At 42.3% G+C, this 18170-nt stretch overlaps 2 protein-coding genes across 3 annotated transcripts; both read left to right on the plus strand.

The window, feature by feature from the left end:
* Positions 1–1052: 1052 nt before the first annotated feature.
* On the plus strand, positions 1053–4295 carry LOC138143491 (ecto-ADP-ribosyltransferase 5-like). The gene is made up of 3 exons (XM_069064760.1): positions 1053–1079; positions 1673–2372; positions 4189–4295. Exons 1-3 carry the CDS (start codon positions 1053–1055, stop codon positions 4293–4295), a joined length of 834 nt encoding a protein of 277 aa, XP_068920861.1.
* Positions 4296–5903: 1608 nt separating this feature from the next.
* On the plus strand, positions 5904–17746 carry LOC138143379 (ecto-ADP-ribosyltransferase 5-like). Of its 2 annotated transcripts, XM_069064567.1 has the most exons (5): positions 5904–5978; positions 9309–9392; positions 12976–13696; positions 16137–16169; positions 16689–17746. In XM_069064567.1, the coding sequence occupies exons 2-5, from the start codon at positions 9327–9329 to the stop codon at positions 16784–16786; spliced, it is 918 nt and encodes a 305-aa protein (XP_068920668.1). In that variant the 5' UTR covers positions 5904–5978; positions 9309–9326; the 3' UTR covers positions 16787–17746. The 2 variants fall into 2 exon arrangements, with proteins under 2 accessions (XP_068920668.1, XP_068920669.1); XM_069064568.1 differs by lacking the exons at positions 5904–5978; positions 9309–9392 and adding an exon at positions 9968–10073.
* Positions 17747–18170: the final 424 nt, after the last annotated feature.

Consider the following 18170-nt stretch of genomic DNA (forward strand, 5'->3'; position numbering starts at 1 on the left):
TAGTACAAGCTGTTTCCTGCTGTTCTATGCATGGAAAGAGCCACAGGTCAGTCCAGCGCTCCATTGCATAACTCCATCTTCTGTCATATTCTCCACAGTGAGATTCTTTCTGCCTACTGGAAGTCCCCTAGTTTCATTAATTTGCTTTTTGACTCGTATGCCTCCTCTTAGCACTTTATCCACCATCTGCTCTTGCTGCCAGTTACCCATAGACAACTAAGGTAAGAAAGACTGGTTCCAGGAAACAAGATTAACTCCATTTGGTGGAAGTCCCAAGTTCTCCACTACACTTCCACTTAACTAGTCCCATTGCTTGGGCATCATATGTGCATGCCTCTCCCACCTTTCAGTATCACTCCAGATTCATTTTCATGTGGTCTTTGGTACAGGTCACCCACACCCACATTAGTTTTCCTAGCCTCTAGCAAATACTGAAATAATATTGGCTAGTGGTCCTGCTCATATCTGGAAAACGGTATCTAACTTGGCATTGGTTAAACTATGAGTCAATGGATTGTTGCTAGTCCATACACAGAGTTTTGTTCCATACACATAGTCTTTGAACTTTTCAGTGAGAGCCCACTTCAAAATCAAGAACACAAGCTCATAGATAGAGTAATGAGTCTCACTGTCAGCTAAACCTCTATTGGTAAATGCAGTTGATCTCTGGTGGTCATTCCTCAGGATAGCTCTCAGACCATAGGTTGGCGTCTTTGTCAAGAATAAAAGGGTTTTTACTTGGTTATGCACAGGTTAACATTAGTTCATTTGTAAGGAAGCTGATAACATTTGAAGTATTTTTTTTCACAGTAGTCAGATCATCAGTCCAAAGGGCTTTGTTGGTTTTTAAAACAATTTTTCATTCCTTACCTTTTCATTTCTCAATCTCCTCAATGATATATGCACAGGTGAAGTCATTCTTAACCATTTAACCACTTAACCACATTACTTAAACACTGTTAAGAAATAGTAAGAAACTTCTTGACAAATTTACAATGATAACCACCAATTCTTCTATAAATTCTTTGAATCTCAAAGACTGGACTTAGCCAATGCAGAAATTCTTCTACATTCTCATGGTCAGAACTCACATTTTTTGGGGATACCAGGTGACCCACATACTTAACAAAAACTTTGCAAAAGATGAACAAAAACTTTTGACATTGTCTACTGACAGCTTCAGAGCAGTTTCCTCCAGTGAATCCAGCCCTTTCATGAGCCTCCATTTGTGTTCTTCCAATGTTGTTCCAAAGACTATGAGAAGCCCGGCATAATGGTCTATGCCTATAATTCGTCCTACTGGGGAGGCTGAGATTGGTAGATCAATTGAGCTCCAGAGTTCTGAGCTACAGTAGGAATGAAGCCAATGAGGTATCCAAAATAAGTACAGTACCAATATGATGAGCCCATAGGAAAGAGGGTGGGGCAAAGAGTGTTGGGAGAGCAGACAGCACCAGGCTGCTAAAAACTTCAGTGCCAATCAGACTGGGCAAGTTAGGGAAACCAAATCTAAAAAAAAAAAGAGGCCATCTAGGTCCACTTTCACTTTCATCATCAGGTGGTTCATGTCTCTGATTACTTTCTCCATCAACCATTGTTGTTGAAATGCTTTAGAAAAATGTAGAGAGTGATAATATTCTAAATGCAGTTGAGATTTCCTTTTCCTTTCCAGGTAAAAGGTGAATCATCAGAAAATGTCATTAGCCTTGAAGACTATGCTTTTGATGACCAGTATGAGGGCTGTGAAAAGGCTATGGAGATAAAGGCAGAAAAGCTCCTAGCTCAAGAAAGGGAAATGAATTCGAAATTCAGTGAAGTTTGGGAAAAGGCAGAAGGCAAATGGGAAAATATGACTACCAACAAGAATGAAAAAGACAGACTATTCGAAATTGATGTAACTGCCTACACAATGGAAGAAAGTAAGATTTACCCAACTTTTAATGAAGCAGTGAAAAAATGCTGTAAGTCCATGGAGGCTTATATGAACAACTTCCATTTCAAAGCTCTCCATTTCTATCTGACCAGAGCTATTCAAATCCTAAGAAGATCCTGTACAAATGTTTACAGGGGCATCACTTTGAGGCATCACCCTAACAGAACAAGGGAGATGCGCTTTGGTCAATTTGCTTCATCCTCTCTGGAGGAAGATACAGCCAGAAAGTTGACAAATGCTTCAGGGACCCTCTACAATGTGTACACCTGTGAAGGGGCTAATATTACACATTTGTCAGTCTATTCAAATGAAACCGAGGTGCTGATCCCCCCATATGAGGTGTTCAGTGTCTCTAGGTTCTCAGATTCTGGGGGATTAAAAAATGTTGAGCTACATAGCACAGGAAAATTTAGCAAGTTTAACTGCACCTACCTAGAAGGTGAGTTGGGGTCTGGCACAAGGCAGGGCTTGGATTGGGCTCTGGATAGATCAAGTCTGAGGTCGTCATGGTTGGGCTGGCATTTACTACAATGTTATTCTTGGATCAAGGAAAGGTGGGCTCCACATCCTGCCCCTGACACTTACTATCTGTGTGACCAGGGCTTGAACTAGAGAGCCACTGATGGGTTCACCTGCATAGTCACTGGGGTCCCTTCCAACCCTGAGACAAAAAAACATATTTACCCAAAGACACACAGGAAGTAAGTAGAAGAACCAGGACAGAAATCCAGGCCCTCTGGGCTCCAAATCCAGGTCTCGGTGTGGCAGCAGCTGGACTGGGGTGAGAGAGGCCCAACAAGCCGAGTATCTGAGGACTGAGAAGCTGGAACTTCTGCTAACTCACAGTTAGTCTCTGAGCCTGTTCTCAGACCCAGTCCTGGAGCCCAGCCAGTAATGCTGCTCCAGATGCTCCTTTGGACTTGAGAATGAATAACCAAGGGAGACTGAGCAGCCTTCATTCCTAGGGATAGCTTTAGAACAAAACCAGACCCTCTGTCTAGAAGGCAATGGTAAGATCCAGCCTGCAGAGGCAGACTTGAGGTAGCATTTGCTCCTGTCCTCCAATCAAAAAGGCTTCCTCAGGAGGCAATTTCTTCCCCATGACTCCAGGTCTTAAATGGAGGATAAGTGACCACTCTTAGGGGATGTTGCTGAGAGAATTCTTAGGTAGGGGTTGGACCTGATAGCCCCTGAGGTCCTATAGATAAGATAGGTGACCTAGGATGAACCATGTGATCTAGATAGCCTAAAGGCAGTGCAGTCTAAGGGAAATAGCACTGCATTAGGAGACAAAGGATCTGGGTTCAAATTCTGGCTATGCTACTTACTACATGTGTGGCTTTGGGAAAGCTACTACCTCATTTCCTTGGGCCTCCATTTCCTCATCTGTATAAAAAGAGAGTTGATTTAAATAATTGCTGAGGTCCCTTCCAGCTCTGACTATGAGTCTATAACTTAGATTAAGTTATTCTCATGGACTTTATATCTGCCTTTATCCTCTCTGGAGACCATTCAATAAGGATGGAAGGAGGTGGAAGGTGATAGGCCACCAGATATTTTCAGGAATAGAAGATACATGCCCAGTTCTGCCAAATGAGCAATGCAGAATGGACTGGCATGGGACTGGGATATTGGGAGGACTGGGACTTAGAGCACAGAGTAAGGGGCCTAGGCCTACCCTGTTTGATCAGGTCCTTCCTAAGGCTGTGATGAAGCCAATTGCCGGGGCTGGGCTGGGTTGAACTGAGTTTAGGGCTATCTAAAGTCCAGTTCTAAGAAATGGAAACATTTATTTCTTTTTCAAAAAGAGAAAACAATTTATTTGCTACAAGGACCTGGTAAGGAATCTCTCTCCTCCTCCTCTCCATCCCTCTCTGGGCTCCATCCATGGGGCCTGCAGGGATCCTGTTCCACCATCCTCTGACACACCCATCCTCACCCCACTGTCTCCATTTTGAGTAGATCTGGACACATGCTCTCTACTCAAGAAGATGTTAAAATCACATATAGTCCACACCAGAATAGAAGAGTTTCCATGGAGACCACAGACCCTGTGAACCAGTGTTCATTCCAGAATATATTCAATATGTTCCTAACTATCTGTGGTACCCTCTGGGAAGAGGAGGTCAGGGATGAGGAAAGGAAGAAAAGAACAGACACTAACTCCTAATCATCCAGCAATGATGGGAAGAGGGAGAATGGGGGCAGGCTTCCAAGTTGAACTCACCCTTGCTCTTATGTTCTTTCCTTTACAGTACTTCATAATAATGCAGCAGTCCCTGGACAATTGACAACCATCTTATTCCCTGGAGTCCTCACCCTGGTGCTCCAAACACATTTCCAGACCTTGACAGGCTTGTGACTACACTGGGGACCCATACAAAAAGTGGCGGGCTAGAAAATGTTTACCAAATGGAAGTTTGGAGCACTTTTAAGTATAATCTACATTACTAATATTTTCCATCACTTTCTTAAGTCTAGGCTAGCAACAAAATAATAACTGATGTAGTATTTGCCAGTTTCTAAGTATAAATACTCACCCTGCAAATATACCAGTCAGCTTTCTTAGGCACATTGGAGCTGATTTTGGAAGACCTAGGACCATGAGCTAAGACAATGTCTGGTTATCTATAACTCAGCTAGGGCAGGTTGGAGAGGGGAAAGTTTGAGTCTAGTCTTCTCTCTCTGCACAATAATCCATAGAAGATGTTAACATGAAAATGTTTTGAATGCTTCATCTAATCACATATTGTGAGATTATTCAGTTGAAATAATAAAAGAAATGATTTCTCACCATTAGTTGGCTTTTATTCTTAAATCACTGTCATTTTCCCATATACATCCACCCATTCAGCTTTCCCTTGTAACAGATGAAAAGAAATCCAAGAGACACAGGGACCCCCAGAACCCTAAAGATCTAGAGACCTAGCTATAGACCTATTTTATTCTAATTTTGTTATGTTCAGTAAACTATCTGACAACAGTATGCTAGCTCTGAATCTGTAGATTCTGGGGATGTGGCAGTGAGAGAAGAGTACAGAGAGATAGGGTTGGAGCTCATGAGCTGGGTACAGAAGATAGACATCATTTTTAATATTCAGAGACAAATCCCTCAGTGCATATTCACATGGTTCAGGAAGTGAAATCCCAAAGGGGCCATGTCCAAAAAAATGATATTTCTTTCTTATTTTAAGTTCATTACATCTCTGGCAGGAGATGAGTGGTATGTTTCATCTTCAGGCTTTTGGACTTGTCCATCATTGCATTGATCACAGCCAAGTCTTTCAAAGTTACTTTTCTCTATAATGTTGCTGTCATTGCCTAAACTGTTCTCCTTTCCTTCTCACTTCTCTCTTCATCAGTTCATAAAGGTCTTCCCAGTTTCTCTGAAATTAACCACATCATCATATCTTATGCATAATAATGTTGCATTACATTCATATGCCACAATTTGTTTAGCCATCGCCCCATTGGATGGCATCTTTCCAATTGGAAGCTACTGTGAAACAGATGCTAACAATATTTTATGTATATATAGACCCTTTTCCTCTTTCTTTTGATTTCTTTAGGGTCTAGGCCTGATAGAGATATCACTGGATAAAAGGATTTCCTAACCCTACTAAGCAACTCAAAAATCTCCATATATATGTTCTCACATATTCTCTTAATCAATCAATATTCATTAAGTACCTACTATGTGCCAGACATCCTGTAAATGCTGGGAGAACAAACAACAGGAAGAATGTGGAGAAGTGGGAGAGCATGTGGAGGAGTGGGGGGAGGAGGAAATGCAAAGGGCACAGGGAGCAGAAGTTTGAGAAAAGGCCTTGGGTAGAGATGATCCTTCTCTCTGACCCAGACTCACCTTGTCAGCCTCTTTCCTAATGCCCACAACCCCTTGCTTTTCCTAATCAACAATGACTAGAGGAAGAGGGTAGGGAAGTGGTTTTATCTCCTTCCTCTTAAAGTCAGAGTGTTGCCCAAAGTCAGGTCAATAGCTGGCAGAGAGAGGGGCCAACACCAAGAAGAAAACACAGGATAAAAGGTAAAGGAAAAAAGAAAGGAATTGGTATGTGTGTGAGTGGGGAATGTACACAAAGACAGACTTGCTTGGGTTTGTGAGTGAGGAAACCATAGTATTACAGATAACCACTTGGCAGGAATCATGGAGACAAAGATTTAGAGCCAGAAAGGACCATCTAGTCCAATTCCATTATTTTACAGATGAGGAAACTGAAGCCCAGAGAGAATACATTATTTGCCCTTGGGCACTTGAGTGATAAGTGACAGAGATGAGCATTGATCCCAGGTCTTCTGACTCCAAAGACAAAAAGTTTACCTTGGTAGGAGGGATGGAACAAAGAGTGTGAAGAGGTCTTAATAGGGTAAAATAAAAATAGTCAGGGTTTGAATCCAAGCTAAGTATTTGGGTTAATGTTAGGTCATTTTCACTTGTGTCTGACTCTTTGTGACTCCTTTTGAGGTTTTCTTGGCAAAGAGACTAGAGTGATTTGCATTTCCTTCTCCAGCTCATTTGACAGGTGAAAAAATTGAGGCAAACATGGTTAAGTGACCTACCCACAGTCACAAAGCTACTAAGTGTCTGAGGCCAGATTTGAACTCAGGAAGATGAGTGTTCCTGACTACAGGTCTGGTGTTTGATCCACTGCACCACTTAGTACCTGTATCTAAGTAGCCTTGACAAATAATTTAACTTGACTAGGCCTCAGTTTCCCCAACTATAAAATAAGAGGATTGGACTAGACATCTAGTGTCTCTTTGACCACTAAATCTATGATTTATGATCTTTAAGTGACTTGGGAGGGATGGGTAAAACTTCTGTGAGTTTGGGAGGTGTGGGTGCCTATTGATGAATTAGAGGAATAAAGGTAAACAAATGAGTTTTGGGAGGTGTTAAGGAATGTTATTTAGTGGGTTTAAGATGCAGTGTGACCCAATGGAAACAGCACTAGCCCTGGAGTCAGAAGTACTTGGATTCAAATCTGTATGATCTTAAAGTGTTTAATCCTTCTGGGTCTCAGTTTCCCCATCCAAAAAAGGGCAGGGGCTTGAATGAGATGGCCTCTAAGTTCCCTTCTACTTTAAATCTAAGAGCACATAAAATTACAGGTGTGAATGGGGGGGAGAGGAAGGTATATAAGGTAAGGGTGTCTGAAGATGAGAGTGGGATGAGAATTTGAATGAGTAAGTTTAAGGGTGAGGTTGGATATAATTGAATTTGGATAATGAAGGTAGGTGTGAGCTTGTGGAAGGATTGTATCCAAAAGAAAAAAGGTGAAATAGTCCCATTATCTTCTAATCTGGTCAACCTCACATGTAGAATACTGTGTGCTATTCTGGACACCACGTTCTAGGCATCTTCTCCCCTCTGCTTAGCTCACTACATAGAGTATTGTTAATGAAAGAGACAAGAGCAAATGAATACTAGACTAGAACTTCAGCCTTGGATGGTCAATTTGGGGCTGACTTTGAAAGGAAACTATCCCTTTCTAACCTTCGTATTTTTCTACTTTCCCAAGGGGAGCAAAGATATTTATAACTAGACTAGGAGGCATTCAGGATTTCTCTTGCCCATGATGAGACAGGGGCAAAAGAAGTCTCAAAGAAGGTCTTAAGGTCTGGGCACCTGGCCTCCCTCATGTAGCCACCTGGCTACATAGCTGGTGGGAAGTGTTGGTGAATTAACAATGATGATTGTGACTATGTCATACCTGACACTCCATTTTACTTCTCCTCATCTTCATCCAGGCTATCCTCCATGCCTGGAATGCACTCCCTCCTTACCACTGCCTCTTAGAATGCCTGCTTCTCCTCAAAGCTCAGCTCACATGCCATCCCTCCCTCCTTCTGCAGTATATCTGTCTTATATATATTATCCCCCTGTTTGGGATCATGACCCACACTTTAAGAAGTGCCATTTCAAGTATGTGGTATGTACCTTGTATCTGTATATTCATCTTTCTATCTGTGTAGTGATATATTTGTCATCTCCTTGAATAAAGAGGATTAAATTATGTTTATAAATATTAATAAGTATTGAAGTATGATAAGGAGTGTAAAATGTATCTAAAATGTATCTTGTATCTATCTATGTATGTATTTATCTCTGTGTAAATATTAGTATCTTTCTATCTACTAGCTGTGTGACCCTTGGCAAAATCACTTAACCTTTCTTTGCCTCAATTTCCTCATTTGTAAAATGTGGATACTAATAGCACCTACTTTCCAAATGAGGATCAAATGAGATATTTGTAAAATGATTTACAACTTTAAACTGCCATACAAATCCTAGTGATGATGATGATGATGATGATGATGATGATGATGATGAAGATGATGACAATAAAGAGGATGGTGAGGACACGGTTACGAAGTATAACGAGCTGTTAGACTTGGGCATAGGCACTGACTTCACATCTCTAAATCATTTGACAATCATTTCTTGATGCCTACTGTTCAATACACTGTGCCAAGCAGAGCCCATGTCCCAGAAACCTATGAGTTTCATTAGGCAAAAATCAGAAAGTCTTGAACTATCTGAAAGAATGGGGAACTTACCACATCCTGAGGAAACTTCTGTGTTTTGACAGCACTGACCATTAAGAAATGCTTCCTGAAACTGAGTGGAACCCTGTTTCTTTGTAACTTGCACCTGGTACAGGAAGTCATACAGAAATGTGTAAGACACTCTTACCAAGTCATTATCCGGTCCCTGAAGACAACAATAATAACTATACACCCCTCAGCCTATATACAAGTTAACAATAAGCCATATTTATATGGTGCTTTTAGTCTTGCAAAGTTTTTTCTATGCATTATCCTACTTGGTCACACAAAAACAATGCCAGGCAGTTTGTATTAAGTGCCATCATCAACTCCTCACTCGTTCTCACCTCCATATAACCAGCCTCTTGCAAATCTTGTCATTTTTAACTGCACAACTTCTCTCATAATGTCCCCTTATTGACTTATGAAAAAACATTCTCTACCTCCAGCGAAAGAATTGATGGAGTCTCAATGAAAATCAAAGCTTACTTTTTCTTTACTTTTTTCTTGTTTTATTTTTCTACACCTAAAAAATGTTTCTTAATTGACTGACTGACTGACTAACTGACCAGAGGAATAGGGCAGACCTTTAATGCTAAAATAATAAAGAACAGAAAGAGTTCTGGGTGGGCTAAGGTGGGGATGGTATCTTCCTTATTTGTTAAGGGTGAATTCAGATAATAATAATTATAATAAACAGGTATAATATACTATTATATGTATATATAATAAATAGATAAATAATTCTTCTACCTTAGAAAAGAATAATGCACTATGTACATTTAATTTTTTTATCTTGCCCCTGCAGCTCCCAAAGAAGCTGGAAATGAAGTACTTTCTCACCATTGTTCTGATTTCCTATGTGATCCTCATTTCACTACAAATCTCTCAGGTACTGCTCCCTCCTTTCCCTGCACAACACACACACACACACAAACACACCCGTTGCTTGCCACCTTTCCCCTCCCAGCACTAAGAAGGTCCTAGAACCCACATGCCAGTTCCTAACTCCAGGTGTGGTAGTGACAGCTTTCCCCAAAGTTGGTTCCAGATAGTTTTCCAACATGTTGAGGAGATGTCTTCTCCATTGTCTTTGTCCTTCCTACCCAACCTCTGCTGGACTGGGAGCAGATACCCTTTGGGTCCATCTTGGAAAGTTCTGCACTTACCTCTCTTCCTTGTTAAATTCCACCCCTTCATGGAAGGCTTCCCAAAATGCTCCAGGTCACTCTGGTTTTTGGTCCAGAAGTCAGAACTAAACTCTTATTTGTTCTCCAACTCAGTACAATTCCAGAAAAAAATCAGCCCCAACGTACCTGTCAAAGTGAATAACTATGGTATTATTCTCCTTCCCAAAACAAAACAAGACAGAAACAGAAAACTATGCCAATAAGATAAAATGTAAACTATTCAGCTGGCCTCCACTATTGGACACCGACTTACCTTTTTTTTTCATTCCACTCCCTTTCTCAGTCCCCTAGGAGATGATGTCATGAATCAAGAGCTGGTTTCAGAGCTAAAAAGACCTGAGTTCAAGTACCATATTGGGCACATAGTGACTGGGTGACTCTAGGTACGTCTCTTAACCTCTAGTCCTAGATAATTCTCTAAGACTAAAATTTCAGAGAAAATACTGACCTGCATTGGCAGAGAGAGCTTCCTTATTTTGGGACACCCTAAATCATTAAAGCCACAAGTCTAATCCCTATCCCTTCATACATTCTGAGCTCCATCCAGACCAGACTATTCACGATGGCCTTAATTGCCCCTTGCCTTCTCTATGTATTCAATCAAGCTCTTTCCTCAAGTGCCACCTTCTCCCAAAAACTTTCCCTCCCAGCTAAAAGCATTCTTTCCTTCCTCCTATATTGCTAGAGTCTAAAAACAACAATATTAATAATGATAATGGCATTTCTAGAAATATATTTTCTAAACTATAAATATTTAATACATCTTTAAAGTTTATAAAGCATTTTACATCTTCATAACAACCCTGGGAAGCAAGTGTTATTACCCCCATTTTGCACTTAATGAAACTGAAACAGAGATCGAGTGACTTACCCAAGGTCACTTAACTAGTAAGCGTTTGAGGCTAAATTTGAACTCCTGTCTTCCTGACTCCAAGTATAGAGCTCCATCTGCTGCTCTTTCTGGCTGAGCACCAGAAGGAGACAACATTGATTGAGTGCTTTTTAAACCTTAAAGTGCCATGTGCTATTATTACAAAGACAGAAACCTGCCCTCAAGGAGCTTATGTTCTACTGGGTATCTGAGTGTACTTGTATAAAATGACATATCAGGAGGTGTTTTTTCTGCCTGCTCAAACAACCTCCCATTACCCATTCTATGGGAAATCATGCTTATTTTGTACATAGCTTATCTCCCTACCTTCATTACATTGCCAGCTCTTTGATGACAGGGCCTAAGGCATTTATCTTTGTATCTCCAGCAATCAGGAAGCATATTAGGACCCTGACAGGTTTCTAAAACCATCCTAGAAATCTTCCCCTCCAATTGTCTTGTGCACTGAGAGTTGGGCAGCTGCAATGAATGGCTTTTGCTATACTAGATTGTACCTTATCTAAGGGGACAAAGCAAAGATTGCTTTAGGCTGATTGTTGCCATTTCAGTCGTTTCAGACATGTGTGACTCTTTGTGATCCCATTATTGAAGAAGGAATTGAATATGAAGATATTATAGTGGTTTGCCATTTCCTTCTCCAACTCATTTCACAGATAAAGAAACTGAAGCAAACAGGATTAAAACAGGATTAAGTCGAACAGCTAGTAAATATCTGAGGCTGGATTCGAACTCAGGAAAAAGCATCTTCCTGACTCCAGGCCTGGCATTCTATCCACTGAATTACCTACCAACACCAATGATGAGCTTCATATCTTAGATATCTCCCCTGCCCAAGCCATCAAGAGTCTTGTTTATCAGGAAACAGTGGAAGGGCAGCTAAGTGACACAGTGAATAGAGTACTGGCCCTTGGAGTCAGGAGGACCTGAGTTCAAATCTGTCCTCAGACACATAACACTTACTAGCTGTGTGACTTTGGGCAAGTCGCTTAACCCCAATTGCCCTGCCTTCCCCCCTCCAAAAAGACCAAAAAAAAAAAAGAAAAGAAACAGTGGAAAGAGCAATTGTGGAGTCAGGACTCATGAGTTCAAAATTCCCTTTCTTCTGCTTAAAGCTGGTAAACCCTTGGGTAAAGTCAGTTCAACTCTCTGGGCCTCGATGTCCTCATCTGCGAAAGGAGAAAAGACCTTCTAAGATCCCTTCAACTTTCTATACACAACTCTGGAACCAAGCAGGAGGAGGCACCACCAGCATTACAGAAGTAGTTTGAGAAACAGAAGGACAGTGCCCCTGGTGCAAAAACTCACCTGTCTGGCCTTAATTCCTGCTCTTATGAGTAGTTTAGATTTGCTGGAGAAGAGAATATAGAGAGGAGACTAGGGGAAGATCATGCTAGGAAGGTAAATCTTGGCAAACATTTAAAAAATATCTCCTGTGTGCCGAACCCTTGGCTCATCCCTAGAGCAGGAGGAAAGTTTGGATAAAACTAGGCCCATACCTAGTGGAGCTCACAGCCTAGAAGGGAGATAATCTTGTCTCCCCTGCAGGATGGTTGTAACCAAATACACAGGGAGTCTTTGAAACCAGTAAAATGACCACTGGACTTGGGAAAAGGAGACATTTGGACTCAAATTCAATTTCTGACACTAGTTGTATAACTCTGAGCAAGTTACTTCCTGCCTCAGTTTCCTCCTCTGCAAAATCAGAGCAATAATAATGCTTATAGAGCCATAACCCACAGTCCACCAAGCCCAACTTCCTCATGTTGTTGTGGTTGTTCAGTCATTTTTCAGTCAAGTCACCACTTTTGTGGCCCCCTTTGGGGTTTTCTTGGCAAAGACACTAGACTGGTTTGCCTTTTCCTCCTCCAGCTTGTTTTACAGATGAGGAAACTGAGGCAAACAGGGTTAAGTGATTTGCCCAGTGTCACACAGCTAGTGTCTGAGTCTGGGTTTCGGTTCATGTCTTCCTGACTCCAGGTCCAGCGCTCTATCCAACAAGCCACCTAGCTTCCCTCATTTTATAATTGAGGAAACTGAATCCCAGGTAAAGGAAGGTAAAGCATCACAGAGGCAATAACCATCAGAGGAAGGATTTGAACTCACATCTTCTGACTTCAGAGACAGTGCTCTTTTCAGTCTACTATACTGCTTGTCATTTTCAGTCAGTCAACAAGCATTTATTTATTGCCTACTCTGTGCCAAGTATTTACCAAGTGGTAAGGGCCAGGGATACAAAAAAAAGAAAAAGATAGTTGCTGCTTTCAAAGAGGGGTTTGGGGGAGGGGAGGGGAGGAAACACTATAATGTTACCTAAACCAATAAAGCTTTGTTGATCGCCCACGAAGCCCAGAGACCTGTCTCTTCCATATCCTCTCTCTCCTTTCCCACCATAGACAAAAGGAAGAACAGTGACCCTTGACATGGCTCCAGACACTTTTGATGATGCCTATGCTGACTGTGTGGAGGACATGGAGCAGATTGCCCCTGCCCTGTTACAGGAAGAACTGGCTCAGCACAAGAAGCTCAGAGAATCATGGGAGGCTGCCATAGCTTCTTTGAAAAGCTATCAGAATCTTTCACTGCCCCCAGACTTCCATACCCAGCATGCCCTGGCTGTCATGGTCTATACTAACTCCTCTAACCCCATACATCGGGAGCTGAATTTGGCTGTGAGGGAACTGGGAAGCTCCATTGAGGTCTACATGGAGCGTTTTCCCTTCAAGGCCTTGCACTTCTACCTCACGAGGGCCCTGAAGGTGCTGAGGGCTCCTGGGACCTGTGAGGAGGACTCTGGGCAGGAGGTATTCCGAGGTAGCAGAAGCTACTTCAAGCCCAGGAAGCCTGGAGATATCATCCGCCTTGGCCAGTTCACCTCCACTTCCAAGGAGCGGAAGGTAGCCCAGATGTTCGGCAATGCCACTTTCTTTACCCTGAGCACGTGTTTTGGGATCCCCATCAAGGACCTCTCAGTCTTCCCCAATGAACAAGAGGTGCTCATCCCTCCCAGTGAGGTCTTTCAGGTGTCTAACTTCTCCCAGGATGGAACCCGAAACCTGGTGACTCTCAGAAGCTTCAAAGAGACATGCAGCAACTTCAACTGTGCCTACCTGAGGAGTGAGTATTGACCACAGCAGGCTGGGGGCTGGGATATTGAAGAGCAAGAATGGGAGGGTCATGGTGTAGAAGGAAGAGAAGGGAAGAAGCATCATAGTGGACCTCAAGAATCCTAGCCTTGGATGGGAAAAAAATACCTGGTTTCTAGGCCCAGCCCTGACATTACTTTGAAGTTTGTACATACACAAGTCCATTTCCCTCTCTGGGACTCAGTTTCCTTCACTAAATGAGAAGACTGCACTCACTGGTATTTAAGGTCCCTTCCAGTTCTGAAATTCTATTGTGATTTGTCCTTGGTTACTGGTCTTCAGTGCCTAAGAGATATAAAAAATTGGGCTGTAGGAGACCTAGATGTTGGAAACCCTTACTTTTCCATAGAGTCCTTATGTGACCTTCAGCAATTCCCCCTGTAAAACCACACACGAGCAGCTTTCCAGAGGACTGGTGCTGTGGACAGCTTCAAGGTTCTGATTACATAGTATAGTGAACTCTCTATTCCATAATAAACTAAGACAAAACATTGACAGAAATCAAAGTACAGCATTCACAATGTTATGACTTAACAACTTATCACTAAAGTAGCCACATAGTTTTAAACAAAGTACAATCATTTAGTAAGTCCTTAACTCAATCATCAAAATGTAAAGGTCAAAGTTCTCCACCCCAGGTCACATTGTCTTAATCTCTTCAATCAAAAAGTCTTCTTCTTAATTGGAGATTAGTTTCCAATCATTCTTAGTTAAATCATGCTAGAGAGGTACAGGATACAGAGTACAAAGTTCGATACCCCTAGGCCACAGTAAATCATGATATTCTCAGTTTGCACTAAATACCCAAGGAGAGGTCTTTTCATCTTGACTCAAGGCTGGCTCTTAGCTTCCATGGTTCCTCTTCCATGGTCCCAGCTTCTGCTGGAATCTACCCAACTGTCACCTGAGTTCAAAGGCAGACAGCTCTCAGTTCCTTTCCTAGTTCCTCGTGCAGCTCCTATTCCATATTGAAGCTCACAGTGTCTAGTCCACCTCCAGTCCTTCACAGTTTCTGTTCCAGGGAAGACAAAGCTTAACAAAGCCACAATAACATTCATTCACATTACCAGCATCCTCATCAATTCACTTTCTCCCTGTGAAATCAACATAGACCCAACCACAAGGTCTGAGAAATCAACACAAATCATCAGTATAGTCCCAGGACCTCTGAAAACATCAGTAAGATCCTCCTCCAGGATTTCTGTAAACACACAAGAAAATCCTTTCAGGGCTTCTGAACCAGCAGTTATGTCCCGTGGCTTCCATAATAACAGCAACATCCTCTATCAATGGATGAATCTGACAAAGTAACATCAAAACAGACAGACAAAGTACCGGCACCACAGCCATGTTTCCTCTCAATTCTCCTCTCTTCTCATTTCTCAGTTCTTCTCAATCCTCTTCTCAGTTCTCAGTTCTGCCACCAGAAGTTCTGTTCTCAATTCTGCTCTCAATTCTTCTCTCTCCAGCCTGGGTCTTTCCTTATATATGATCATTAGCTGCTCCCTGCCCCACCCTTCCTGTTGCATCAGCAAGTTCTTCCCACTGTGGTATTCACAAGTTCTGTTTCTTAATACTTGATATAATCATGAACTGAAACAAGGTGCTAAATAATTAAATAGCTGAAACAAGATGTTAACTACTTCTTTGCTTGCCAATACAAGGGTCAGGGAAGATCTTCAAACCCTCATTACCATTACACCTCCTTCAGTAATTCCCCTCTCAAAGCCTCAATTTCACCATCTTGAAAATTCCTCCACAGGTGGCTAATTGTCATGGTCTAATCACATCATGTATATGAAAACTCCTTGTGAGCTATAAATCAAGGTACACAAATGAGGATTGTCATGTTACCACATGCAGCTATTATATAAACTGAGACCCACCTATCTGGCCTAATATCAAAGTCCTGGCCAAACTCTCTCTCCCTCTGACCTGTGACTAGGATGGGGCCAGATGGCAGAGAAAGGAGTAATGTTCAATTTTCCAAAGGGAAAACCTGAAGGAGAGTAGAATCTTGATACCTTTACCTTACCCCAGTCTCACGATATGCCATTAATTATATGCTTAGCTATGCTTCAGAGGATGTGGATAGATAAGACCTGGTCCCTCCTCTTAAAGCCCACCCTCTCAGAGGGTGATCACATACACACACACACACACATACACACACACATAACTATTACAATATAGGAAATAAGCAGGAGACATCATGGGGCTGTGTTAGAGCAAGAAGGGTGCACTTATAGCTGTGGGTGCTAGGAAGCTTTCCTGGGGGAAGTGGCATTTAATCCCAGCCTTTCTGTTCTCTACAAATAGCAATGATATGCTACAGTAGCAAAGATTTGGGCAAGAGGCAGGATGGGGTATGGACCTAGAGTGGAGCTGACATTCTTCTCTTTGCATTTCAGGAAAGAAGAATCAAAATTGTGTGGTTAAATCAGGTAAGATACCTGATGCTTCCATCCACATTTCCCAGCCCTCTTCCCACTCCCCCTCCTCATGTTCCTTCCTTTTCTCACCTCAACCCCTGCTCCCTTCCTTGCATCCCTCTCTTCCTGGTTCCTACTGGATATTTAATAAATGCTTCTCAACTTGACTTCCCCTTTCCCAGATTTCACATTTGCCTCTCCTCATTTCCTTCTCCTCTCTTGTCCTCTCTCTTCCCCGTTCTCCATCTCATTGATTCCTTTCCTGTTCTCCTCTAATTTTCTCTCTCCCCTTTCCTATCCACCTCTTCCTCTCCCTATCCCTCTTCCCTGTTCCCTTTTTTCATCTCCTCTCCCTGTTTCTTTTTTTCCATCTTTCTATATGACCCTGTCTCCCTCTCCTGTTCTCTTTTCCCTTTCCCAGCTTCCTATTCTACTGCTCCTCATCCCTTCTCTTTCCCCTTCTTCTCTTTCCCTTTCCTCCCCCTGACTTTCCTCTTTCTTTCATTCTCTCCCCATCTCTTCTCCCTACAGGAAACATCAACAGCATGATTCTTGGGAAGGTGACCCCATGGCTTTTTGTGGGGACTCAACTTCTGCTCCTCAGAATTTTCTGCTTGAATTCTTCCTAGAGAGACGTTGGCTTTTTCCTGCCCTATCCCCATCGGCCTCCCTGAACTCCAGTCATACCAGATACCCCCATCAAAATCCTCTACAATTCTGACAAAGTACAAGAGGATAACTCCCTGTTTCCCCCTGGTGGTGAATATTCCCATTACAGCCAGTCACCACCTGGAAAGCCCTACACCAATACCCCCACTCCAGAGTGATTGGCCAGTTGGGGCTGACTTTTCCAGAAACTCCAGCCTCTGTTTGTTCTCATTGGCTACATTATATGACCTCTAATTATCTGTGAAAAGGAAGCATGGGGTAGAAAAGACTCAGGGTTAGACTTTGGGTCGTGGCCTTTCTTGCCTCTGGGCTCCCTTGACAAACTAGAATGCCCTCCCTTATCCCATCAATTTTCCAGATCCCCTCTACTCTTATAGGGCTAACTCAGGTTCTGCTCCAAAAAATCCCCTCTTCCAGGGAGCTCCAACAACTCCCTTTACCTACTCTACTCATTGGCAATCAGCCTTATACAACCTTGTGGTATTTCTTGTAATGGGATTTTTTTTTCCTTTTTTTTTAATCCAGATGTATGCTTTCATTAGCGTAAGTAATTCTGGGTAAGAAAACTGCCTCTATCATTTCACTGTGTAACATGGTGTCTTAGAGACTTGTCTGAGAAACAGAGAGATCGCATGACTTGTCCTGGGTCACACAGACAGTATGTTTCTAAATCCAGGTCTTCCTGGTTAAGTCCCTATCCACTATGCTACACTGTCTTTCATTGTGGTCTTATATTGTTTTATTAAATTTTTCATGTTTGTATTATCTCTCTGATATGTCTAGAGGCTCTTGAAGACTTCCATTTTTCTTCACCCAAAGCACAGGAGGCACATGATTTAGTCCCCAAGAGGACTTTTTAAATGTTTGTGGAATTTCTAGATAGTAATAATGCAGGGGAAGGAAAGGCCAAGAACTAAGGTAGAAGAAGGGAAAAGGAGAGATGGAAGACCTGCCAGTCTCATCTGGCCTACTCCATTACAGCTGTGGCTGGCTATGTCAGTAGCAGCCTGGGAAAGACTGCCTCTCTCCCCAGGACCCTAACCCTAGATCCAAGCCAAGGAGGAAGGAAGGAAGGTTGCAGGTGGGATGAGGATACCTGGAGACAGGGACAGGGAGATCTCTACCCTGCCCTCTTCCCAATTTCCTATGCCTGGTATGTGTTGCTGATGTTCTTCAGTCATTTCATTCCTGTCCTACTCTTTCTGACCCTATTTGGACTTTTCTTGGCAAAGAAACTAGAGTGGTTCTCCATTTCCTTCTCCAACTCATTTGACAGATGAGGGAACTGAGACAAACAGGGTTAAGTGACTTGTCCAGGGTCACACAGTTAGTAAGGGTCTGAGA

Source organism: Petaurus breviceps, unplaced genomic scaffold (genome assembly GCF_028583685.1).
Source record: "Petaurus breviceps papuanus isolate PSGF00001 unplaced genomic scaffold, PetGlider_PUasm1.0 90639, whole genome shotgun sequence".
In the NCBI taxonomy this organism is placed as follows: Eukaryota; Metazoa; Chordata; class Mammalia; order Diprotodontia; family Petauridae; genus Petaurus; species Petaurus breviceps.